The sequence below is a fragment of the Caretta caretta genome, chromosome 2 (assembly GCF_965140235.1).
Source record: "Caretta caretta isolate rCarCar2 chromosome 2, rCarCar1.hap1, whole genome shotgun sequence".
In the NCBI taxonomy this organism is placed as follows: Eukaryota; Metazoa; Chordata; order Testudines; family Cheloniidae; genus Caretta; species Caretta caretta.
Window position 1 is genome coordinate 267269860 of NC_134207.1, and position 27919 is coordinate 267297778.

The following is a 27919-nucleotide window of genomic DNA, read 5'->3' on the forward strand; positions in this document are numbered from 1 at the left end:
AGGGGAATTCAAAGACAAGCAGACATTTTCCCCCCACAGATAAAGTTCAATTAATAAGTAATCTTTTTAGAACCAATATTTGAAACCCATGATGGTTAAACATTTTCCATTTCTAGAAAAAATTAGCAGCCACGGTAGGTTATGGGTGAGCAGAAAGGTTATCAGCAAATCTGGAACTCACGAAAATAGGTCTAAGCAACAATAGGCAAGGCAAGGCATACTGAAGACAGGAACCACGCAAGCTTCTCCACCTTAATTCTAACCTACCACAAGCCCTACAAGACTAAGAGCAAAGAACTTCTAATCACATTAAGGTGCATTTTGCAATGGGGATAGCTGTCAAGAAGGCACTAGACCTAAACTAAATTCATTTCTGCTTGCAACTCAACAAAATTCCAGCCCAGATATTTAACTGGTGAAACAAAGTTCAGTAACTCTCTGAATCCTCTCCCCAGATTTTGTTCTTACCAGTTGTAGTCAAACCATGATGCATAGCTTGGAATAATTATGTGATTGGTCTGTTCCGTGACATTGTCTTCACCTGGGTCAATGGATCGACTCTGATCACCTTTGTTGGGATCTTCATCTTCCTACAGCAGGAGAAAGACAAAAAAAGCCTTAAAAATGGGGGTGTAGCATGAATAAGGACTTGTTTACACAGTGGTCTAGTGCACAGCAAGCTGCAGTGTGAATCTACAGTGTACTAGCTGGCTGTGTGCACTCTGCTGCATTTCAAAGCACACTATGAAACTTTCAGTGTACCGTAGCAAGGTTCACACGCCAAGTTAATGTGCGCTGGCAATAAGAACTGTAAATACAGCGTCCTAATCAGAAACATGCAAGTCCCTTGATAGGCTATGTCTAGTACTACTGATCCCGGGGAATACTTGCAGGTGGTTAGCATGACTCAGAGGCTGACAGTCCAATGTGGAGGACTGTTCAAGAAAAGGGAATAAAAAAAGAAATGTACTTCATCCTATCCTAACCCATGAACCACCACTCTCAGTCGGCCACGCAGATTGCAAAGGATCATCCAGCCATCTACTATCCCATGCTGCTCGTGCATGTGGGCCCTAATGATACTGCAAGGTATGACCCTGAGCAGATCAGAAGTGACTACAGGGTTCAGAGTGAGGATGAAGGGGTGGGGGGCGCAGGTAGTGTTCCCAATGATCCTTTCAGTCAAGGGTAGGGGCCGAGGGAGATACGGCTACATCCTGGAGATAAGCGCATGGCTGTGCAAATGGCATCACCAGGAGGGCTTCGGCTTCCTTGACTATGGGATCCTGTTCTGAGGAGGACTGCTGAGACAGACAAACAAAAAACAACAACCCCCGCCAAACCCGGCCTGATCCAGGATTCTGGAAGCTGTGCTGTGTTGAAAGAGGCTGTTGAGGCTCTTTAGGGGAGATTACTGGGCTGTAGCAGCAACGTTTAAGAAGGAAATCTGAGCTGAATGCGTTGAAAAATGTAACGGTTGGAGGAAGCAGCTCTTGTTGAAAAGGCATGATGACAATGAATACTGTGTATGGGTTTTTGTGTACTCTGTGAGTGGGGGTGGAGGGAAAAGGGGACAGGGTGAGGTTGGGGGTTATATAACATTTCAAAAGTCGTAACGGATTACAATCTGGATGGATGGCATACACAACTATAGCCATGTCTACATTGGGGTGGTATAGCAGCACAACTACGCTGCTGAAGCTATGGCGCAACGTGGACACAGACTAATGATGGAAAGAGGTTTTCTGCTGCTTTATGAACTCCACCTCCCCGAGCAATGGTAGCTAGGTCAATGGAATATTATTCCGTCGATGTAACTGCATCTGCATGGCGAGTTAGGTCAGCACAGCTACGGCGCTGAAGGGTGTGGATTTTTCACACCCATGAGCACTGCAGCCTAAGATTCTTTCTTCTCTCCCCTTTTCAAACAGGACAACCCATATACAAATCAGATATACACCAAAGTTTAGCAAAACAAGAATAGCACAGACTAAGGAGAGTGAGTATGGGATAGGTTTTCAAAGTTGGACATGTGCAAGTGCAAAAAAAACCTAACTGGCGTGCACAGGTGTACGTGTTAGGCATACAAATTCCACACACGCAAATAGATGCATCAAATTTTGGAAATCTGTGTGTCTCATCTGCACAAGTGGCCTCTAGAGGTCATTGCTCTGCCACAGCAGTGAGGTTTACTTGGCAAATTGTTTATACATAAGACACATGTTCAACAATTCAGTTAATTTTTTCCCCAAAACAGAGGATCCAATCCTGCAGTCTGTTCACAGTCAATGCTCCAGTTGCATTTAAGTCTGCAGGACCAAGTCTAAAGAACAAAGGGCACATCTCAGGTTTTTAAAAGCCTAGCAAAGCATGTTGAAGTTATTTAAGTCTCTTCAGATTCCATTTAACTTATAACGTATAAAAGGGTGTAGTAACCTCACAATACTAAGTAAATTTTCTTTTACTACATAAAGGAGAACTTCATCTAAGCAGAAGACTCTCTCCTACAAAGGATGTATTTATTCTTAAACACAATTTAGGAGCAAGATACAGTTTGAGTTCTTGAAGGTCAGATGAAGGTTATTCCCTACTAAACTTTTCTAACTGAACAGTTGTTACCTTTCCTCCTGTAGCAACTGTCTCCTCATCCTGCTCATCTGCAAGGTAAAGAGCAAAGAGAATTAAACTCTAATAAAATGCAGCTGGATTACCTGTAAACCTTTGTACACCACAGTCATTTAACTGGACAGGATTTTGTTTGCCTGGGGTGGGCAGAGGAGAGACAAGAAAAAGGAACATGGACAGTGCATCATTAAAGCATAATCTCTTCTTCATGTACACACTGAGCTGCCATAGAGAAAGAGGATAAGAGCAGAAATACACAGCAAGGATAATTAAGCCCTCTTGATACCAAAAGGTGGACTGTGGGCCAAATCCAGACCAGCAGATGCGTTTGAATGGACCGCAAAATCTTTTTATTTTTTATCATCATCATTGTTATTGGGAAGTGAAAAATGTTTCCTGGGAGTCTGGACTTTGACCAAGAAATCTGGACTTTGACAAAAAAATAAATAAAATAAAATAAATTGACTACCCCTGGCCCAGGACCTTATATGCTGCCCTGCACACCAGAATGTAGGTTCCCAGTACATGGAAAGAAGAGATCTGGAAAAGGCAAGTATCTGCCCCTATACACCAAGCTCAGTAATAGTGTAAAGTATGTCTACAAGGGAGCAGCTTCAAGGGACAAAACTGATAACATCGATCACATACATCTGCATTAGAAGGTAGAATGTAAGTACCAAATGGCAATTCCGCAGATGGAAGAACATGTAAAAAAATTTCAAGTATCTGGTTTCACCACATTTTTCTTTTTTAAATATAAAAAAATTACAAACATTTATTGCACAAACCGGGGTCCGTTATACAAGACGATGACTAAGAAGAATTAAAAATATATAATTCTTTTTTACCTAGGTCTGCTACTGTTCCTCCTTTCACTGGCGTGTTTTCACTGTCTTTCTTTGGGTTCACTGTGGAAGCAAGCAAGATTGCAAATGTGACATTTGTGCCCCCTCTATCAAGATTCAATCCTTACAAGCACACTGTTCCCTAGCAAGCACACCTGTCTCACCGACCACAACAGCATACCTGTATTTTATTGGGGAGAAAAGGCCAACCCCATACATTACTACAGATATGCTGGGCTCTCCACATTGTGTACTCCTGGGGGAATTCTGCAGCACTGCGAACAGGCAGAATTCATGTCTGGTGCAGAATTTTTTTTCCTCTGCAGAAAATACATTCTGCCAGAGGAGTGCTGCAGTTCCACCTTTCATCCACCCGAGGCCACTGTGGCACGAGACCAGCCAGCAGCTGGCTGCATTCATCACAGCACCCTGCTTGCAGAGCCAGGTTTGGACAGACATAGCGGGGCCCACAGGGCTATTGGGGGAGTCACAGACTGGGGAGCAGAAGGGCTAGTGGCGGGACAGACTGGGGCGCAGGCTCAGATGTTAGTGGAGTGATAGCATTGAGCCAGGGGTTGAATGGGAGTGGAGATGCAGGGCCACACAGAAACAGGGGCAGATGTGCCTGACTGAATGTGAGAGGCTTGGGGTCAGCCAGGGTCTGCACGAGGGAGGCTCCCCAACTCCCTAACAATCCCCTCCCCCCCAAACAACTGTTCCATATTTCTCCTACCCACACCAACAACCCTGCAGGTTCCTTCCCAGGCTCCTTCCCTCTCTCTCAGCTCCTCCGTTACCCCTGACTGCCCCAAGCCTTTGCACTGCTTCTGAGGGATATGGAAAATATGTTTCTGTATTGTAGTTTAAATGAATTCCTTAAAGTTCTGTATTAATATGCCTAACAAGGAATCTATTTGTCAAAAAAAATTATCTGTGTCCTTTTTTGTCTGTATTGCTACAGACATACTTGCTGACAGATATTTTGAAATAAATTACCAAAATAATTGAAACTGGCATGATTATATTGTGTATTTGGACAAATAAAATATTGTGCACAGAATTTTTAATATTTTGGTGCAGAATTCCCTCAGGAGTAGTGGTGGCTGAAGTTTACTGCTGGTGCACACTGTGCAGCATCCTTAGATCTAAGCCACCAAAACTACCTCAAACTACCATGTTCCACATCACAGGAACTGAGCTATTGTATTTCAGATTCAAAAAATTAAAGAAATTAAAGTAAGTTAATTTACTGACGGCCATACGAACTACCAATGCATAAAAGAACAATGGTCTATGCAGTCCAGTATCCTGCCTCTAGCAGTGACCATACTTGTTTCAGGAAGAAGAAAACACAAAAAAACCCAAACAAACCAACAACTCAGAGGTAGATTTTCAAAGCCAAACGGCACTTGGGAGCCTAACTCCTGAAATTAGGGACGTACCCCTCTTCTCATTACTGTACTTAGGGATTTTATGATGTCCATAGGAGATAGTGTGGTCTAGTAAACAGGACAATGGTAAGACTCAGAGAGAGAGAGGAAGTTCCTCCATTACATAGCAGGAAGAGGTTTTTTTCTCTTATTCCAAATCCCAAAAGCAAAAGGAGATCTCAGGCATATACCACACCAAGAGCTCAACAAATACCTAAAGAAAATAAAGTTTTGTATCATCACCCTGGCTTCCATTATCCCCCTCATGGTTTCTGGCAATTTGTATGCTATCCTCAACTTAAAGAGCTTGATTCCATGTGGCTGTACATCAACTATATACAACACTAAGAACAAGGGAAAACTTGCAATAGCAAGGAAAAATGTTAAAGGCAGTGGCAGTCAGAAGGAACTGTGGAGGTTCGGGGGAAGCTCTGACTTTTGTATCATCATGCAGCAGCACGAGGCAGAGGGCATATGCGCCACCCTGACGAGGACCGCCGAAGGGGGGAAAAAAAAAATATGACACCAGTGCATCAGCTGTGCATACAACTGAAATGGCAAGGACATGTGCAATCACTCGAAGCAGGGTCAATAAAACTTCTCTATTCACTTTTCCCATAACATTAATAATTTATAGACCTTTAGTCATCTCTTTTCTATGTTGAACAGCCCTGATCTTTTTAGCCTCTCCTCATATGGAAGTTGTTCCATACCCTTGATCATCTGTGTTAACCTTCTCTGTACCTTCACCAATTCTAAAACATCTTTTTTGAGATGGGGCAATGAGAACTGCACGCAGTATTCAAGGTGCAGGTATACCATGGATATATATAATGGCATTATATTTTTTGTTTAATCTATTTTAATGGTTCCCAACACTGTTAGCTTTTTTTGATTGCTGCTTCACACTGACCGGACATTTTCAGGAAACTATCCACAATGCCTCCAAGATCTCTTCTTTGGGTGGTAACAGCTAACTTTGACCTTATCATTCTGTATGTATAGTTGGGATTCTTTTATCCTATGTGCATTACTTTGCACTTAACATTGAATTTCATCTGCTATTTCGTTGTTTAGTCAACCAGTTTGGTGGAACCCCTTTGTAACTCTTTGCTGTCAGTTTTGGACTTAACTATCTTGAGTAATTTTGTACTGTCTGCGATTTTTGCCACCCCATTGTTTACCCCCTTTTCCAGATCATTTATGAATATTGTGACAGGGTGAGGCCAGAGGGCTACAGAAGAGTGATAGAAGGTAGATATATTAGCCCCAGATTAAGCAGGTCCCTTTTCCCCAAGATAATGGGCTGTTCCAGATCAGGAAGTTGCTGGAACCAATTATGGCAGGCAGGCTAATTAGGACACCTGGAGCCAATTACGAAGCAACTTGAATCAATTAGGACAGGCAGGCTAATCAGGGCACCCGGTTTATAAAGGACCTCACTTCAGTTAGTGAGGCGCGTCCGAGGAGCTGAGAGTGAGAAGGCATACTGTTGGAGGACTGAGGAGTACAAGTGTCATCAGGCATCAGGAGGAAGGTCCCGTGGTAAGGACAAAGAAGGTGTTGGGATGAGGCTATGGGGAAATAGCCCAGGGAGTTGTAGCTCTCATGCAGCTGTTACAGGAAACACTGTAGACAGCTGTGGTCCACAGAGCCCTGGGCTGGAACTCAGAGTAGAGGGCAGGCGTGGGTTGATTCCATCAAAGAATTCTGACAGAGTGGTGAGGCATGACTTCCTTTTACAAAAGCCATGTTGACTCTTCCCCAATAAATCGTGTTTAACTATGTGCCTGACAATTCTGTTCTTTACTATAGTTTCTACCAATTTGCCCAGTGCTGCATTTAGGCTCACCAGCCTACAAGTGCCAGGATCTCCTCAGAGACCTTTTTAAGAATCAGCATTACATTAGATACCTTCCAGTCATCTGGTACAGAGGCTGATTTCTATGCCTCGACTTCCCCTCCAAACCTTTGTCTTGTCTATTTACTTTGTAAGTTCTTTGGGTCAAGGACAGTCTTACTGTGTATGTACGTACATACATACATATGTACAATACCTAGCAAAATGGAGCCCTAATTTCAGCTGGCGCTTCCAAGTGTTACTGCAATACAAATTGAATAATAAGCAGTTTATGCTGGAGGGTTCTTCACCCCAACGTTCAATTTTAAACTATCTTCCTACTCTGAGTCACCCTATACTACTTTAATGTTTATATCCAACCCCGTTTTAGAATCAACAACATTTATGACTGACCAATGCAGAGAGAAAAAAAGTAATCAAATCTGAAGTCCATCAGGTAGGGTACCACAATGACAACTTGTGATAGTCAAGTTAAGAGGAAGGATGGCAGAAAATTAAAGGGCAGGCCCAGAATGATGAAAAATCTTACATTTGTGGCTGACTTAACTAGCTTTATTCACACTTTTTGGTATCCCATCCTGAAATATTGAACATTCAAGATGCAGAATATGAAGATTAAGCAACAAAAGCACGAGCTTTCTCTTTCACACATTTCTCAAATATAGCTGTCCCTGGAGCTCCTCTATGATGGATAGCGAAAAGGAGTTTACAGCCATTAATGTAGAAGTGAGAGTCATGTGTCTGGATTTTGTACATCTGTCATGTCAGACTGACCATTTGCTTTGTTGGTCACATGCATGCAGTCCAAAAGAGGTCAGCTGATCCAGTACAGGCTCAGAGGACAACAGAGCTCCTGTTTGTGTCTAATAAAAGCTGATTTGCCTTCTTTTCAGGGCTGAAGTACTGCCACAGCCTTTTATTCTTACACATTCTGGAAAATGTGCTTTGTTTTGTGCCATGAATACTATACTTCTACTGCCCACAAAACAATTATGAATATTAATTATTGATCAAATCTGTTGTACCTTGGCTCCAAACTAAGTTAAACTCAAACAACGACGAACACCCAGAATGCTTTTCTGTTAAGGATAGTGTTAGGAGGATGCAAAGTATTTCTGCTTTACTTTTCACCCAATATATACTGTAATGAGAAACATTGTTTTCAAAGGTTTGGAGCAGAAGGTTGGGAATCAGCACTGCTTGGTTTTATTCCTGGGTCTTCTACCTTAATGTGTTACCTTAGCCACATCAGCTATAATCTCTTTGCTCCTGATGTACATTTTTAGATGCAAACCACCCAACTTGAATACGCAGAGCAAGAACATTCTTTAATATTTAGCTTGTTATTCACTTATCTTAACTGAATTTTCATAAACTTATTTCAAGAAAAAACAATTGCGATAAAAGAGGTAAACTCAGTTTCAGAAGAATGCCACATTCCAAAGCCTTGTCTAAATAAAACCACATGGCCAAAGAGTCCAAAAGGAAGGCTACTTGTAGAGACGGTATCTCCAAGATTTGGCTAACATATACAGTGAAAATACAGTGTCTGCTGTTCATTTAGTGGTCTATCATTCATAAAAACCAGTGCAGCTAACACCTTGTGTGTGAATACTTTACCATTTTTGGGAAGTACCACTTCTTCTATGTTCGGTACAGGTGTTGGGTCCTCCATGTCCTTGGTAAGATCTTCTTGCTCATCCTCTTCTTTCTGACCTCGCCTTTTCCCATACAGTCCTGCTTGTCTAAAACAGATAAGACAAATTCTCTGCAAGTTATAACTTGAAGCTGTAGCATCTTTGTGATGATCCCACTAAATCTCTGAAGTTAAGAGGGTTGGGTCAGGATGATACTTCCATGGAAACACCTAGGTGCTGCAGGAAGTGGTCTTGGTGACTTAGGAGATGGTAGATTTCTCAAGTCAATATTAAAGTAACATTCTAGTAGGGGGCTATGGTGTAACTCCTGTGTCCTGACCAAATTCCAGCTCAGAAAATTGGACTCTGTCCATTTAAATTCCTCCCACAGTTTCAAATGGATAGTCTTCTTAATTCCTTTTCTTATGCAGTGTTGCCTTGCCATGTTGATATAACAGCTGCATTTCAGATAATTTGATATGCTAAAAATAGCAGGTTTGTGGCCCTCGTGTTAGTAAGATTAGAGAGGTTAGTGACCCATTTATACACATCTTTTTAAATTCTGTAACAGGCTCTGAAGTTTGCAGAAGATGTTACTATACAGTCATGTAATTAACAATTTGCTGTCCCAAACCAAAGGCATTAAATATGAAAATGCTTAAAAATGATCTGCAAATATTTTTTTTAAAATTGGACTTGGAATATAAGTCTCATTTCTTCTGGTTATGTCAGAGGACATTTTGGGGTTTTCAGAGCAGTGTGAGCTCTTATACCTCAGCTCGGGGAGTTTAAATGTATAACAAAAATGTCTTTGTCCAAAATTTTCATAAGTCAAAGTTTTAATAGGAGCAGCCAAAAACACACACACACACAAAAACCAAAAAAGTTTAACAAGTCAACTACAAATACCTTCCCCTCTCAGTTGCCAAACTTTAAATCTCTTGGTTCCTGCCATTTCACTAGTTTACTATTCAGAGTTTTAGGTTAAATGAGACCTGACCATCTAATGCAATTAACAGAAAAAAACAAAACAAAATCCAAACCACACAACTGAAGACTTTTAGACAACTGAAGAGAGAAAGTTTCTTGACACCTTAAATGACTGCTTCTTGGAGCAGCTAGTCCTGGAACCCACAAGAAGAGAGGCAATTCTTGATCTAGTCCTAAGTGGAGCACCGGATGTGGTGAGGTTAGGTGAATATAGCTGGATCGTTTGGTAATAGTAACCAGAATATAATTAAATTAGGGCTGTCAATTAATTGCAGTTAACTCATGCAATTAACTCAAAAAAATTAAACGTGATTAAAAAAGTAATTGCAATCGATCAGTTTTAATTGCACTGTTAAACAATAGAATACTAATTGAAATTTATTAAATATTTTGGATGTTTTTCTACATTTAATATATATTGTATTCTGTGCTGTAATTGAAATCAAAGTGTATATTTTTTTATTACAAATATTTGCACTGTAAAAATCAGAAACAAAAGAAATAGTATTTTTCAATTCACCTCATAAAATATCAGGGTTGGAAGGGACCTCAGGAGGTCATCTAGTCCAAAACCCTGCTCAAAGCAGGGCCAATCCCCAACTAAATCATCCCAGCCAGGGTTTTGTCAAGCCTGACCTTAAAAATATCTAAGGAAGGAGATTCCACCACCTCCCTAGGTAACGCATTCCAGCATTTCACCACCCTCCTAGTGAAAAAGTTTTTCCTAATATCCAACCTAAACCTCCCCCACTGCAACTTGAGACCATTACTCCTTGTTCTGTCATCAGCTACCACTGAGAACAGTCTAGATCCATCCTCTTTGGAACCCCCTTTCAGGTAGTTGAAAGCAGCTATCAAATCCCCCCTCATTCTTCTCTTCCGCAGACTAAACAATCCCAGTTCCCTCAGCCTCTCCTCATAAGTCATGTGTTCCAGTCCCCTAATCATTTTTGTTGCCCTCCGCTGGACGCTTTCCGATTTTTCCACATCCTTCTTGTAGTGTGGGGCCCAAAACTGGACACAGTACTCCAGATGAGGCCTCACCAATGTCGAATAGAGGGGAACGATCACGTCCCTCGACCTGCTGGCAATGGCCCTACCTATACATCCCAAAATGCCATTGGCCTTCTTGGCAACAAGGGCACACTGTTGACTCATATCCAGCTTCTCGTCCACTGTCACCCCTAGGTCCTTTTCTGCTGAACTGCTGCCTAGCCATTCGGTCCCTAGTCTGTAGTGGTGCATTAGATTCTAACGTCCTAAGTGCAGGACTCTGCACTTGTCCTTGTTGAATCTCATCAGATTTCTTTTGGCCCAATATGCTAATTTGTCTAGGTCCCTCTCTATCCTATCCCTACCCTCCAGCGTATCTACCTCTCCTCCCAGTTTAGTGTCCTCTGCAAACTTGCTGAGGGTGCAATCCACACCATCCTCCAGATCATTTATGAAGATATTGAACAAAACCGGCCCCAGGACCGACCCCTGGGGCACTCCACTTGATACCGGCTGCCAACTAGACGTGGAGCCATTGATCACTACCCATTGTGCCTGACAATCTAGCCAACTTTCTATCCACCTTATAGTCCATTCATCCAGCCCATATTTTTTTAACTTGCTGGCAAGAATACTGTGGGAGACAGTGTCAAAAGCTTTGCTAAAGTCAAGGAACAACACGTCCACCGCTTTCCCCTCATCCACAGAGCCAGTTATCTCGTCATAAGTACTGTAGTGCAACCTCTCATGAAAGTGCAACTTACAAATGTAGATTTTTGTTACATAACTGCACTCAAAAACAAAACACAAAACTTCAGAGCCTACAAGTTCACTCAGTCCTATTCCTTGTTCAGTCAATCGTTAAGACAAATGAGTTTGTTTACATTTACAGGAGATAATGCTGCCCTCTTCTCATTTACTATGTCACCAGAAAGTGAGAACAGGCATTTGCAGGCCACTTTTGAAGCCAGCATTGCAAGGTATTTATGGCCAGATATGCTAAACATTCGTATGCCCCATCATGCTTCAGCCATCATTCCAGAGGACATGCTTCCATGCTGATGACACTCATTAAAAAAATAATGCGTTAATTAAATTTGTGACTGAACTCCTTGGGGAGAATTGTATGTCCCCTGCTCTGTTTTACCCACATTCTGCCATAAATTTCATGTTATCGCTGTCTCAGATGACGACCCAGCAAGTTGTTCATTTTAAGAAAACTTTCCCTGCAGATTTCACAAAACGCAAAGAAGGTACAAATGTGAGATATCTAAAGATAGCTACAGCACTTGACCCAAGATTTAAGAATCTGAAGTGCCTTCCAAACTGAGAGGGATGAGGTGTGGAGCAGGCTTTCAGAAGTCTTAAAAGAGCAACACTCCAATGCGGAAACTACAGAACTTGAACCACCAAAAAAGAAAACCAACCTTCTGCTGGTGGCATCTGACTCAGATTATGAAAATGAACATGCATTGTTCCGCACTGCTTTGGATTGTTCTCGAGCAGAACGTATCATCAGCATGGACGCGTGTCCTCTGGAATGGTGAATGAAGCATGAAGGGACATATGAATCTTTAGCACATCTGGCAAATAAATATCTTGCAACGCTGGCTGCAACAGTGCCATGTGAATGCCTGTGCTCACTTTCAGGTGACACTGTGAACAAGAAGCAGGAAGCATTATTTCCTGCACTTGTAAACAAACTTGAATGTCTGAGCAACTGGCTGAACAAGAAGTAGGACTGAGTGGACGCGCAGGCTCTAAATTCAAGTTTTACATTGTTTTATTTTTGAATGCAATTATTTTTTGTACATAAATCTACATTTGTAAGTTGAACTTTCATGATAGAGAGACTGCACTACAGTATTTGTATTAGGTGAACTGAAAAATACTATTCCTTGTGTTTTTTACAGTGCAAATATTTGTAATAAAAATAAATATAAAGTGAGAACTGTACACTTTGTATACTGTGGTGCAAGTGAAATTATATTTGAAAATGTAGAAAACATCCCAAAAGATTTAAATAAATGGTATTCTATTATGGTTTAACAGTGTGATTAATCACAATTTTTTTAACCGCTTGACAGCCCTAAATTAAACGTAACATCCCTGTGGTGGGGAAAACACCGTAACAGCCCAACACGGTAGCATTTAATTTCAGCAAGGTGGACTACACAAAAATGAGGGAGTTAGTTATAGAGAAATTAAAAAGGTACAGTGCCAAAAGTGAAATCCCTGAAAGCTGCATGGAAACTTTTTAAAGACGTCATAATAGAGGCTCATCTTAAATGTATACCCCAAATTAAAAAAACATAGTAAGAGAACCAAAAAGTGTGCCACTGTGGCTAAGCAACAAAGTAAAAGAGGCAGTGAGAGCCAAAAGGTATCCTTTAAAAAGCAGAAGTTAAATCCTAGTGAGGGAAATAGAAAGGAGCATAAACTCTGGCAAATGAAGATATAAGTAGGAAGGCCAAAAAAGAATCTGAAGAACAGCTAGCCAAAGACTCAAAAAGTAATCTTAAAAAAAATTTTTTTTTTAAAAAGTACATCAGAAGCAGGAAGCCTGCTAAACAACCAGTGGGGCCACTAGACGATTGAGATGCTAAAGGAGCACTCAAGGACAATAAGGTCATTACAGAGAAATTAAATCAATTCTTTGCATCGGTCTTCATAGTTGAGGATGTGAGGGAGATTCCCAAACCTGAGCCATTTGTTTTACATGACAAATCTGAGGAACTGTCCTAGACAGGTGTCATTAGAGGAGATTTTGGAACAAACTGAAACTAAACAGTAGTAAGTCACCAGGACCAGATGGGATTCACCCGAGAGTTCTGAAGGAACTCAAATGTGAAACTGCAGAACTACTAACTGTAGTCTGTAACCTATCATTTAAATCAGCTTCTGTACCAAATGATTGGGGGATAGCTAATGTGACGCCAATTTTTAAATAGGGCTCCAGAAGTGATCCTGGTAATTACAGGCTGGTAAGCCTGACTTCAGCATCGTGCAAACTGGTTGAAACTATAGTAAGAACAAAATTGTCAGACACATAGATGAACATAATTTGTTGGGGAAGAGTCACCATGGTTTTTGTAAAGGGAAATCATGCCTCACAAATCTACTAGAATTCTTTGAGGGGGGGTCCAACAAGCACGTGGACAATGGGGATCCAGTGGATATAGTGTACTTAGATTTTCAGAAAGCATTTGACAAGGTCCCTCACAAAAGGCTCTTAAGCGAAGTAAGGGCCTCTCATGGATTGGTAACTGGTTAAAAGATAGGAAACAAAGGGTAGGAATAAATGGTCAGTTTTCAGTATGGAGAGAGGTAAGTAGAGATGTACTCCAGTGATCTGTACTAGGACCAGTCCTATTCAATATATTCATAAATGATCTGGAAAACCAAGTAAACAGTGAGGTGGCAAAATTTGCAGATGATGCAAACTACTCAAGATAGTTAAGTCCCAGGCAGACTGCAAAGAGCTACAAAAGGATCTCTCAAAACTGGGGGCCTGGGCAACAAAATGGCAGATGAAATTCAATGCTGGTAAATGCAAAGTAATGCATATTGGAAAACATAATCTCAACTATACATATAAGGTGATGGGATCTAAATTAGCTGTTACCACTCAAGAAAGATCTTGGAGTCATTGTGGATAGTTCTCTGAAATCATCCACTCAATGTGCAGTGGCAGTCAAAACAGCAAACAGAATGTTGGGAATCATTAAGAAAGGGATAGATAATAAGACAGAAAATATCATATTGCTTCTATATAAATCCATGGTACGCCCACATCTTGAATACTGCGTGCAGATGTGGTCACTCCATCTCAGAAAAGATATATTGGAACTGGAAAAGGTTCAGGAAAGGGCAACAAAAATGATTGGGGTATGGAACGGCTGCCGTATGAGGAGAGATTAATAAGACTGGGACTTTCCAGCTTGGAAAAGAGGCGACTAAGGGGGCGGATATGATAGGTCTATAAAATCATGACTGGTGTGGAGAAAGTAAATAAAGAAGTGTTATTTACTCCTCCTCATAATACAAGAACTAGGGGTCACCAAATGAAATTACTTGTCAGCAGGTTTAAAATAAACAAAAGGAAGTATTTTTTCACACAACACATAGTCAGCCTCTTTGCCAAAGGATGTTGTGAAGGCTAAGACTATAACAGGATTCAAAAGAGAACTCGGTAAGTTCATGGAGGATAGGTCCATCAATGGCTATTAGCCAAGACGGGCAGAGATGGTGTCCCTAGCTTCTGTTTGCCAGAAGCTGGGAATGTGTGACAGGGCATGGATCACTTGATGATTGCCTGTTCTGTTCATTCCCTCTGGGGCACCTGGCATTGACCACTGTTGGAAGACAGGATATTGAGATAGATGGACCTTTGGTCTGACACAGGATGACCGTTCTTACATTCTTTATCTTGTAAAAACCCTTTCAGGCCTTCATAGATCAAAGCAACATAGAAGGGCAAAAACACAATAAAAATCATTTGCAGTCACTAATAATCAGCGAGGGCTGGTCTGCATTAGGAAAGTTGTACCAGTGCAGCTAACTGGATTAAAAATTTTCTCTAGTTATCCAGCTGCAAACTCCTCTTTGTAGACATTTAAAATTTTATGAACACTGAAGAACTTAAATTGGTTCAATTTAATTCAGTAATTTACAAGTGTAAACTAAAATGATGTAAACAAAATTTAAACCTTTATAAATGCATCTATCTACATAAGGGATTTGCACTAGTGTAATTCGATCAATCGGGAATACTATTCTAATATGGACAAATCCTAAGTCTCACTGTTAATGATATCTGCCTCTCAATGGTGGAGTTCTCATTAGGTTTAGAATAAATGACTGCACCAGACTTTGCTCCATCTGCAGGCAAAATTCATACATTCCAATTGCAAACACATTGTTATGTTGGGGGAAGAATGGAGGAAAATTACTTGTTTCAAGAGCTCTCTCTGCTCCAGTTTCAGCCTGAGCAAAGCTCATCTTTGGTTGTCTGATCCTGACACTCACCCTTTCTTTCCAGTCTTCTTCCTTGATTCCATGGGAGTGGGGGGAGGGGAAGGTGAATGCTTTCTTTTCCTGGTACTGGCTGCTGCTTTCCGGTCTCTTCTCTCAGGGCTACGGACAGGCTGTTAGAGAAGCGAAGTTGTCAGTCAGTACCAATTACCACAGCTCACTGAAACTAAGACTGCAGATCTCTCCTAATATGCCCTGCATCCAGGGTGCTAAAACAAGAGCACTGCAGCAGCAACCAAGTTCAGCTCCAGAATACCCACACTGCAATATGAAAAGTGGCCTGTACCATTTCTACAATTAACCTTTAACTGCTGGCATGGCTGTCTGCCACAGAAATGGGCTTTTAAAACACCGCAGGGTCCAAATACAAACTTTTGACTTGTTTGAAGCACTGGGCCCACTCAGAATGGGGAACATTTGGCATTTAACCTTGAACTCTGAGTAACTTCTAGGAATAGCTACTGTTTTCAGTGTTTTCCCCAATTATAGTGACAAGTGTGGGTTAGTGGTCTCAACATGTACTTCAGGCCAAAGAAATTTGGAAATTAAGATCTTAAATTGCTTCTGTATCAATTTACCCCAATTTAAGTTTGTGGAGGGAAAAGAAAAAGCAAAGTAGGCCCCAACATTTATATTTTTTGGGAAAAAAAGACACTTTGCTGCGTCAAAAGGAAACACCAAGTATGTCCATTTTCCAGAAGGGTGCAACATATATGCATTTACATGTGACCTTGGTACCATTAGCTCCTGAGAGACTGGCACCTAATTTAGCAGCTTTGATTCCCAAGACGTCTGACTTACATGGTAGTAAAGAATATAATTAACACTGCTAAAAATCAACAAGTCATCCACCAACAGAGAAATACCATACCTCTTCATTCTTCATAGAGATTCGCTGGCGAAAACTCACTGGCTTCTTGTTCTCATCCACCTCATAATCCTCTTCATTCATCCATTCATTGAATATATCTGTGTCCAGAATCCATTTGGCATGAACCTAACAGCAAATCCAACAAATCTCGATGTCAGTAAATAGACTCCCACTAATGCCAAGGTTTCTGCACTAGCTTTGCACTTGAACACAAGCCTCCATCACCAAACCAGTAAGACTCTAAGAAAAGGGAGTACTATAATTTGGTTATCAAAGTTGGAGGTTTTGGAAAGCATTTATTGGTTTCCTATGTACCAAATTTAAGACACAATAACTGCATAAAGCAATGCAACAAAGTAATTATGCCAAGTCTATTGACTTCCTCCTTATTTCCGCTGCTTAGTTATTCTAAGTCTTTTGTGCTGGCAGGTGAGAGCTCTTGTTGGGACAATTCTGTATGAACGTGTCACTTTGAGACTAAAGATACAAAAACTGCACTCTGTACAAAAACCTTTAAGGTATAACAGGGAACATCTTGATGGTCACAATCCAATTCCCAGTGGATAGCTGTCCCCATCACACACAAAAAAAGTAATGCTCACAGCTGGTGTCTTTGTTGGCAGTCTCAACAGAAAGCTCAAGGACTGAACTTCCCTCTCATTCCTAGAAGTAGGGGAAGCTTGCATTGATGCCATGCCTGTTCTGGGAATGAAGAGAGAACTGTAGTCCCTTCGGCAATCATTCTCTTAGCCTGTACTGAAGTCACACATATGTACAAATATATAGTACATTCCAACATGGACACCAATCAATGAAATTGACACTTATGGAGTAGAGATTTGGGAAAGAAACATCTACCAATTGAGCAGCACTAAAAGCCTTGTAAGATTCTGAAAGGGACACATCAATGCCACTGCTTCCCACTATCAAGCCTTATTAGGCTTTTCCCATGCAGTTCTAAAGACTGATTTGTAGCTACAGGAGACTATGCAATCAGTTTTTGTCTTGGACAGTGATTCATATTTCTTAAAAAGCTAGCTGAAAAGAGAAAAATTGACTAAATATATGTAATGTCAACATTCCTGGACAATGCCATCTTTTGACAGGCAGTTTCAGTAATACAGGCTCATCTATTCACCTTTTCCGAACTACACCTTAACAACAAATACCAGTGACGCTTTGACCTCTACAGACAAAAGCATGGGGATGGGGAAACAAACAATTAAACTCTTCACTTCACACTTGAAGTGCTCCAGTGAACAACCATTTTTGTCAACTAAGGCTGTCAAGGTTCCTCCCCCACTCTGAACTCTAGGGTACAGATGTGGGGACCTGCATGAAAAAACCCCCTAAGCTTATCTTTACCAGCTTAGGTCAAAACTTCCCCAAGGTACAAAATATTACACCCGTTATCCTTGGAATGGCCGCTACCACCACCAAACTAATACTGGTTACTGGGGAAGAGCTGTTTGGACGCGTCTTTCCCCCCAAAATACTTCCCCAAAACCTTGCACCCCACTTCCTGGACAAGGTTTGGTAAAAAGCCTCACCAATTTGCCTAGGTGACTACAGACCCAGACCCTTGGATCTTAAGAACAATGAACAATCCTCCCAACACTTGCACCCCCCCTTTCCTGGGAAATGTTGGATAAAAAGCCTCACCAATTTGCATAGGTGACCACAGACCCAAACCCTTGGATCTGAGAACAATGAAAAAGCATTCAGTTTTTACAAGAAGACTTTTAATAAAAAATAGAAGTAAATAGAAATAAAGAAATCCCCCCTGTAAAATCAGGATGGTAGATATCTTACAGGGTAATTAGATTCAAAAACATAGAGAACCCCTCTAGGCAAAACCTTAAGTTACAAAAAAGATACACAGACAGAAATAGTTATTCTATTCAGCACAATTCTTTTCTCAGCCATTTAAAGAAATCATAATCTAACACATACCTAGCTAGATTACTTACTAAAAGTTCTAAGACTCCATTCCTGTTCTGTCCCTGGCAAGAGCAGCACCCAGACAGACACAGACCCTTTGTTTGTCTCCCTCCTCCCAGCTTTTGAAAGTATCTTGTCTCCTCATTGGTCATTTTGGTCAGGTGCCAGCGAGGTTACCTTTAGCTTCTTAACCCTTTACAGGTGAGAGGAGCTTTCCCCTGGCCAGGAGGGATTTCAAAGGGGTTTACCCTTTCCTTTATATTTATGACACGCCCCCCAAATCTCAGCTAGGGTGAAACACTGGCTGGGATTTCTTCCTGGAGCTCTAGGAAAAACAGAGTTAATAAGACACATGCATCTCTAAATATACTACCAAGTACATAAAGACTAACAATATTTTCCACATCTCAAGGACGATTTTAACCAGTTGACTCTGGGAAACTTTCACGGGAGAGTGCATCAGCCACTTTGTTAGAAGCTCCTGAGATGTGTTGGATGTCGAAATCAAAATCTTGGAGAGCTAAACTCCACCGAAGAAGTTTTTTGTTAGTTTCTTTGACGGTGTGAAGCCACTTTAGTGCAGCATGGTCGGTTTGCAGTTGGAAACGCCGTCCCCAAACATATGGGCGTAGCTTTTCCAGAGCGTAGACAATGGCATAACATTCTTTTTCAGTGACTGACCAGTTGCTTTCCCTCTCAGACAGTTTTTTGCTGAGAAACACTACAGGGTGGAATTCTTGATCAGGTCCTTTCTGCATTAAAACTGCTCCCACACCACGCTCGGACGCATCTGTGGTTACTGGGAACGGTTTGTCAAAGTCTGGGGCCCTTAGTACAGGGTCAGACATGAGTGTCGCTTTAAGCTTGTTAAAGGCCTTCTGACACTTTCCGGTCCACTGAACAGCATTTGGCTGTTTCTTTTTGGTTAGGTCTGTCAGTGGGGCAGCGATTTGGCTGTAGTGCGGTACAAATCGTCTGTAATAACCGGTCACTGGGGCGAGGAGGGTTGCTGGAGAACGGGGTGGTGGGACGATAAGGGGTCTGGAGGGTTCTTTGGGAGGTAGGTGGGGCTTTGGGCGGCCCCCGGTAATAGGGTGTGGTCTGGGGTGGTCCCTTCTGGTCTCCACTCCAACTGCGACCAGTTTTCTTCTTCTCTGCCACCTCCACCCATCTGGCTCCAATCTCTCCTGCCTCGATTACAGTTTTGGGCTTCCCGTCTAGGATGTATCTTTCTATTTCCTCAGGAACACCCTCTAAGAATTGTTCCATTTGCATTAGGAAGGGCAAATTTACTGGAGATTCAACACTTGCTCCTGATATCCAGGCATCCCAATGTTTCACAATGTGGTAGGCATGTCGGGTAAATGACATGTCTGGTTTCCACCTTAGGGCTCTGAACCTCCGACGAGACTGCTCGGGTGTTATCCCCATTCTGACTCTCGCCTTGGATTTAAACAGTTCATACTTGTTCATGTGTTCTTTAGGCATTTCAGCTGCCACCTCAGCTAAGGGTCCACTGAGCTGCGGCCTCAGCTCTACCATGTATTGGTCAGTAGAGATGTTGTACCCAAGGCAGGCCCTTTCGAAGTTTTCTAAGAAGGCCTCAGTATCATCACCTGCCTTGTAGGTGGGGAACTTTCTGGGATGGGAAGTGGTACCTGGAGAAGGATTGCTAGGGTTTGTTGGTATATTCTGCTGGGCCTTTATCCTCTCCACCTCCTCCACATGCTTCCTCTCTTTTTCCTTCTCCTCCTCCACATGCTTCCTCTCTTTTTCCTTCTCCTCCTCCACATGCTTCCTTGCCTCCATTTCCCTCTTGTGGGCAGCCTCCTGTACCTCCTTCTCCAGCCGCATGAGTTCTATCTGTCTTTCATGTTCCCTTTGTCTTTCCTCAGCCTGAAATTTGGCTAATTCCAGCTGTAGTCGAGCTGAGGATTTGGTCATTCTAACCTCTCTGTTTTTAACTAACTTTACACCTAAGGTTTAGAAATAAACAAACAAAACTTGGCTGTAAAATTTTGCTGTGCTGCAATAGAATACCTATTCTCTGATAGTGATTGTCAGCCTACAGAAAAAGACAATTCCCTTGTCTCTGCTCTGGGCCCAAATTAAAGCAAAAAACCTCCAACTGCTTGGAAACCTGCTTACCCAGCCCAAAGAAAAAGCAAATGGGTAGAACACACACCCCCTATTTACTTTTAGGAAGAAAAGAAAGAAAAACACCTCTGGGTTGGAAGACTGTGAAGTTCCCTGCAGGAGTTAAGTACCCTGCCTCCAGGCAAAGAAAACCTGCAATTCACAAGATAATCCCCTTTTGTCTCTGCTTGGCCACAAAGCAGAGAGAAACCAAGCTGCTTTCAGTTTCAAAGCTGCTTTCTGGACTTTCTTTCCAAAGAAAAAAAAATTTCCTTTTTAAAATCTGTATTTCTAGTTCAAAAAATCTCAACTGGATCTCAGATGATTTCAGGTTAATCCCACCGCTGCCACCATGTCAAGGTTCCTCCCCCACTCTGAACTCTAGGGTACAGATGTGGGGACCTGCATGAAAAAACCCCCTAAGCTTATCTTTACCAGCTTAGGTCAAAACTTCCCCAAGGTACAAAATATTACACCCGTTATCCTTGGAATGGCCGCTACCACCACCAAACTAATACTGGTTACTGGGGAAGAGCTGTTTGGACGCGTCTTTCCCCCCAAAATACTTCCCCAAAACCTTGCACCCCACTTCCTGGACAAGGTTTGGTAAAAAGCCTCACCAATTTGCCTAGGTGACTACAGACCCAGACCCTTGGATCTTAAGAACAATGAACAATCCTCCCAACACTTGCACCCCCCCTTTCCTGGGAAATGTTGGATAAAAAGCCTCACCAATTTGCATAGGTGACCACAGACCCAAACCCTTGGATCTGAGAACAATGAAAAAGCATTCAGTTTTTACAAGAAGACTTTTAATAAAAAATAGAAGTAAATAGAAATAAAGGAATCCCCCCTGTAAAATCAGGATGGTAGATATCTTACAGGGTAATTAGATTCAAAAACATAGAGAACCCCTCTAGGCAAAACCTTAAGTTACAAAAAAGATACACAGACAGAAATAGTTATTCTATTCAGCACAATTCTTTTCTCAGCCATTTAAAGAAATCATAATCTAACACATACCTAGCTAGATTACTTACTAAAAGTTCTAAGACTCCATTCCTGTTCTGTCCCTGGCAAGAGCAGCACCCAGACAGACACAGACCCTTTGTTTGTCTCCCTCCTCCCAGCTTTTGAAAGTATCTTGTCTCCTCATTGGTCATTTTGGTCAGGTGCCAGCGAGGTTACCTTTAGCTTCTTAACCCTTTACAGGTGAGAGGAGCTTTCCCCTGGCCAGGAGGGATTTCAAAGGGGTTTACCCTTCCCTTTATATTTATGACAAAGGCTTTTCATGAAATTCAAATGGCTTCACGTGTCAAGCGACAGTCAGAACACATCATCCCTGCCTTCATCCTGCTTGAAAGCAACACTGGTCCAGGATTCCAGAAGCCTGGAAGATAACCAAGAGATACTCTGCCACAGCCAAAGGAGCAAAAGGGAGGGGAGGAAGCAGAATCACAAGTGAAAGAGTTTTCAGCTAGCTATGGAAGACTGTCTAGAAAACCAGACACTGATTTACTTGGATAACCTCTTTGAATGGGCTTCTAGTTTAAATATGTAAGTAATAAAAATGGGCTTGAGCTTGACTTTAATATTTAAAACAAGATTTAAAGAGCTATTTATAAAATCAACCCCACCCCTCTCCAATCATCCAACCAAAAATTAATTTTCTTCTCCTGATCTGACCTCAAAGATCTCCTCCTGCATTGATGCTAAACAAATTAGTAACAAAACACAACAGCATGAAATGTTCTTCTCTATTTATAAATGAATAAGCAGTATGTGCAATTTTTATTACAATTGTTTCCTTATCTTGTTTTCTTTCAATGAACTAAATCAAGAGAGAAACCACTGTGCCACAAACAGACCTCTAATCATGTAAAGAACCTAAATAAGGCTGCTATTGTTGTTTTGAGCCCTTACAAGTTCAATAGACCAGAAAGTGTTGATTTAGTTTTCATAACTAACAGCAGCAATGGTCAGAGTTCCAGTTAAATCATAACCCTTTTAACAAAAGCAAGATGTTAATGACTGTGCAAATGTCACTATAACAATCCATCACTGCTTTTCATACATATGTTGGAAGGTTATTTTCGTACAATTGGCACAATTTTGCCATCGTCCAAATGCTTTTGGCAAGCTGGAATCAATCCAAGGGACATGAACTGTGCAATGTGCTCAGCAGAGCTTGCAGAAATTGGCATCTATTTCAGGACTGAGCCAAACCACAACCAGACTCAAGAGCTTAAATCACTAGCACGAACGCAGCAAATTTGCAATCTAGGCAAGCCCTTAACTGATTCTAGTGATATCACCCCCAAAACAGCTAAGAATTGATTTCAATAAAGTGAAAGACCACAGCAAGAGTTTATTTTCTTCATCGCCTTTAAAATGGAAGGACCTAACCGAAAATGGTTAACTTCTCTATGCAAGAAGAAATCAGAATTTTAATTTCCAGTGCTTTGGCCGCTGCTATAGTATGTTGGGGGTTTAAAGCAGTTCCTACAACAGCAATCCTTCATAATTCTGTACAAAAATTCAGTTATTACAGTGCTTTCTGCTTTTATTACACCCTTCATCGAAGGATGTCGAACCACTTTACAAAAAAACCATTGCCAATTATTTCCGTAACTGCTGTTTGAAATCTGTCACTCATGTTCATTCCACGTTAGGTGTGTGTGTGCCATGTGATCTGCTGGCAGAGATTTTTCCCTGTGTGGTATCCGTCAGACTGGTCCTAGTGCCCTCTGGAGCTGTGTGCATATGCGCTGGCATAAGGGTCACTACTGGTCACATATCCTCTCAGTTCCTTCTTGCTGGTAACTCCGACAGAGGGGTACAAGGGTGGGTCATGGAATGGACATGAGCAACACAAAGAATCATTATAGGATCATAGGACTGGAAGGGACCTCGAGAGGTCATCTAGTCCAGTCCCCTGCACTCGTAGCAGGACTGATTATCTCGACCATTCCTGACAGGTGTTTGTCTAATCTGCTCTTAAAAATCCTCAATGATGGAGATTCCACAACCTCCCTATGCAATTTATTCCAGTACTTAACCATCCTGACAGTTAGGAAGTTTTTCCTAATGTCCAACCTAAACCACCCTTGCTGCAATTTAAGCCCATTGCTTCTTGTCCTATCCTCAGAGGTTAAGAACAATTCTTCTCCCTCCTCTTTGTAACACCCTTTTACGTACTTGAAAATTGTTATGTCCTCTCAGTCTTCTCTTTTCCAAGCTAAACAAAACCAATTTTTTCAATCTTCCCTCACAGATCATGTTTTCTAGACTTTGAGTCATTTTTGTTGCTCTTCTCTGGACTTTCTCCAATTTGTCCACATCTTTCCTGAAACGTGGCACCCAAAACTGGACACAATACTCCATTTGAGGCCTAATCAGCATAGAGTAAAGTGGAAGAATTACTTCTCGTGTCTTGCTTACAACACTCCTGCTTATACATCCCAGAATGATGATGATTTTTTTTTTTTTTTTTTTTGCAACAGCGTTACGCTGTTGACTCATATTTAGCTTGTGGTTCACTATGACCCCCAGATCCCTTTCCGCAGTACTCCTTCCTAGGCAGTCATTTCCTATTTTATGTGTGTGTAGCTGACTGTTCCTTCCTAAATGGAGTACTTTGCATTTGTCCTTATTGAATTTCATCCTATTTACTTCAGACCATTTCTCCAGCTTGTCCAGGTCATTTTGAATTTTATTCTTATCCTCCAAAGCACTTGCAACCCCTCCCAACTTGGTATTGTCCGCAAACTTTATAAGTGTACTCTCTATGCCATTATCTCAATCACTGATGAAGATATTGAACAGAACAGGACCCAGAACTGATCCCTACGGGACCCTACTCGTTATAACCTTCCAGTATGAACAACGGATGACTACTCTCTGGGAACAGTTTTCCAACCAGTTTTATACTCACCTTATAATAGCTCCATCTAGGTTGCATTCCCCTAGTTTATTTATGAGAAGGTCATGCGGGACAGTATCAAAAGCTTTACTAAAATCAAGATATACCACATCTCAAAGAACAGTTATGGAAAGGTTAGTAACCGTTTCTTCCCTTCTGAATATGTTCTATGTTAGGTTACTCACAAGCAGTACCCCCAGCGGTGGGCTCGGAGTTCACGGACTTGCTTACAGCAATACCACTCTCCTGAAACTGGCATCAAACAGGACTTGTTGGGTGATGGCATAGCGAGATGCGAAGGTGTGTACTGATAACCAGACTGCAGCCCTGCAGACGTCCTGGATCGGGACCCATGTGAGGAACACTGCTAACGAAGCCTGGGCTCTTGTGGAGTGAGCGGTTAAGATGGCCAAAGGCGGGACATTCGCCTGCTTGTAGCACACCCAAACACAGATGGTTATCCGGGCTGACGCAGGATAACCTCTCACCCTTTTCAATACTGCTACGAAGAGTTGCATGGATGTGTGGAAGGGTTCAGTCCTCTCCATAGAAAAGGCAAGGGTATTCCTAATGAGTCCAATGAGTGAAGCAGCCATTACTCAGAGTTCTTGAGAGGCTCCAGGAAGAAAACTGGCAGGAAAATGGTTATAGAATTGTGACGCCACCTTTGGCAGGAAGGCTGGGTGGGGCTGCAGTTGGACCTTGTCCTTGAAGAGCAGTGTGTAAGACAGTTTTGATATAAGGGCCTTGGTTTCAGAGACCCTTCTGACCGATGTGTTTGCTATCAAGAAGGCGACTTTCCAAGAGAGAAGCAGCAGAGGGCACAATGCTAGCGGCTCAAATGCGGGGGGACCCGTGAGTCTCAACAGAATAAGGTTTAAGTCCCATGGGAGGGGGGTGCGGGGGGGGGGGGGGGGGGGAGAAAATCAGCTCATGAGGATAGAGCTTCTCCAACTCCTTGAGAAACTGTACCATCATCTCGTGGGAGAACACTGACCTGCCGTTCACTGGAGGGTGGAAGGCTGAGACTGCTGCTGAGTGCATCTTCATAAATGTGAAGGCCGGTCCCTGCTGCTTTAAGTGGAGCAAGTAGTCCAAGATACATTGAAGGAATATCGAGACTGAGAGAGAGCTTGTTAAGATGCCCATGTCGAGGAGCATTTACACTTGGCAGCAGGTAGGTGGCCCTGGTAAACGGCTTTCTACTCCCTAACAAGACCTGTGGACCTGTTCTGAGCAAGCTTGTTCCTCTAGGTTCAGCCATGCAGCAACCACACAATTAGGTTCAGGGAGGCAAGGTTCAGGTGAAGCAACCGGCTGTGGTCTTGTGAGATTAGGTCCAGACAGAGTGGGATTGAGAGTGAAGATGCTACTGACAGATCAAGGAATGTGCCAAACCAGTGTTGGCGTGGACATGCCAGGGTTATCAGAATAACTCTCTCCTTGTCTCATTTGACTTTTAGTAGAACCTTGTGAACCAGAGGGATCCGGGGAAAGGCACAGAATCGGAGATCTGACCATGGGTGCAGAAAAGCATTGGAGAGGGAGTGCGGGCTGTGCACATGCAGCAAGCAAAACTGATGGCATTTCCTGTTCTGTCTGGTAGTGAACAGGTCTGCCGGAGGGGTGGAGGTGGGGGGGGAGGGGGGGCGCGACACCTTTAGAAGATTAACCTGGTGACCTCTAAAAGTGAAGGGACCACTTATGGTATTAGGAAAAGGATCTGTTGAGGTGATCCACCAGTACATTCCGGGCTCCTGGGACATGTGACACCACAAGAAGAATGGAGTGCTTCCTGGAGATGTCCTATAGACATAGGGGCTGAAGATCAGGCCCCTTCCTGTTTGTTGATATAGAACATGGCCATGGTATTATCTGTCAGGACTTGCACCACTTTGCCTGAGATCTGGGGAAGGAACACTTGGCAAGCTACACGTACTGCCCTGAGATCCGTGACATTTATGTGCAGGGAGAGTTCTTGGGGCCAGAGGCCCTGAGTCCTGAGGTTGTTGTGGTTGGCTCCCCACCCTAAGTCCAGTATGTCCGAGATTAAAGCTACAGACGGTCAAAGAGTAGCAAAGATCACCCCCATCATTACTGATCTTGGGTCTTTCCACCATTGCAGGGAGGCAAGGACATGGGGAGGAACTGTGAGTATATAGAGTCCAAATGGTGTCTGTTGAGGGACTATACCGACACTAGCCACATCTGGAGGGGGGAAGTCTTGCATGTTGAAACACAAGTGCATGCCACCATGTGCCCCAGTTGCTTGAGGCAAACCCAAGCTGTCGTAATTGGGTGGACCATGACATCGGATATCAGGTCTGACATAGTCCTGAATTGGGCTTCCGGCAGGAAGGCCCTACCTTGGATCAAGTCAAGCACTCCCCAATACATTCTATTCTCTGAACCAAGACAAGAATTGACTTTTATCAGCAGACCCAGTGCTCGGAAAGTGGTTTGGACTGTGCTGATGCTGTTCTGAACTTGAGCCTGCCAGCCTTTGATCAGCCAGTCATCAAGGTACAGGTACACCTGGATGCCTCGCCATCTAAGGAAGGCTGCTACCTCCAAACATAGATTTTGTGAAAATCCGGGGGGGCGGGGGGGGAGTGGGGTGCACTGATAGGCTGAAGGGAAGAGTGGTGAACTGGTAGTGGTGCTGACCCTGAGACAAACCTGAGAAATCTTCTGTGACCACAGAAAATAGAAATGTGAAAATATACATCCTTTAAGTCAAGGATGGTGTAACAGTCTCCTGGATCCAGAGAGATCATGCGGAACCTGTTCCTTAAGGTATCTGTTGAGGTGACGCAGGTCCAGGATAGTTCAGATTTCCCCTTTGGCCTTTGGGATTAGGAAATATCAGGAATAAAAACCTCTTTCCTCTCAAATCTTGTTGAACACCTCCCCCACCCCCATTCGTAGGAGGGGCTGCACCTCCTAGGCGAGGAGATGCTGGTGAGAAGGATCCCTGAAGAAGGATGGGGAAGGAGAACTGGAGGGAGAGGCGGATGAAAATTGAAGGGTATAGCCAATTGTCACTGTACTTAGAACACAACAGTCTGATGTTATGTATGACCATGCTGGGCTAAAGTGTGACAGATGGTCCAAAAGTAAAAAGGGGAATGGATCCGAAATGGTGATTGGTACAGCAGCCTTGTGTGCACCTTCAAAACACCTGCTTGGGCCCCCTGGAGTACCTCTGAGACCCTGGCTGGGAGGCTGAGGTGGATGAGTGTGGTTAGCACCATTTATAACCTTTCCCTTTGTAGAGCTCTTATCTTGGAGGCACCGAGAAACAAGGAGGATGTTGGGGTCTGAAGTGCTTCCTGAAAGCCAGCAGAGCATAAAGGCCGAAAAATGGTAGGGTGGTCCTAGAGGAGCCTTCGGAGGGGAGGCCCTAGATGGACTGTTGGACCTTGTGAGAAAGCTCCAAGGACTGGAGCCAAGAACACCACCTCACGGTAACAGTGGAGGCCATTGTCCTGGCTGTCACATTGACTGCATTCAGAGCCACCTGTAGAGAAGTTGTAGCCACATTTTACCCTCTTCCAAGAGAGCAGCAAATTCTTGCCTTGCATCTTGGGGCAGGGAGTCTTTAAATTTAGCCAGTGAGTCCCACAGATTATAA

The 27919-nt window shown here is 42.6% G+C and overlaps 1 protein-coding gene across 1 annotated transcript in view; it reads right to left on the bottom strand.

The window, feature by feature from the left end:
• SMARCC1 (SWI/SNF related BAF chromatin remodeling complex subunit C1) overlaps positions 1 to 27919 on the bottom strand; it is a 192444-nt gene that overhangs the window by 120673 nt on the left and 43852 nt on the right. Inside the window, exons 9-14 of the mRNA XM_048837290.2 lie at positions 16287 to 16412; positions 15410 to 15528; positions 8382 to 8506; positions 3474 to 3533; positions 2620 to 2657; positions 469 to 590 (exon numbers count right to left, since the gene is read on the bottom strand). Coding sequence (XP_048693247.2) covers positions 469 to 590; positions 2620 to 2657; positions 3474 to 3533; positions 8382 to 8506; positions 15410 to 15528; positions 16287 to 16412 — 590 coding nt within the window. The remainder of the gene's footprint in view (positions 1 to 468; positions 591 to 2619; positions 2658 to 3473; positions 3534 to 8381; positions 8507 to 15409; positions 15529 to 16286; positions 16413 to 27919) is intronic.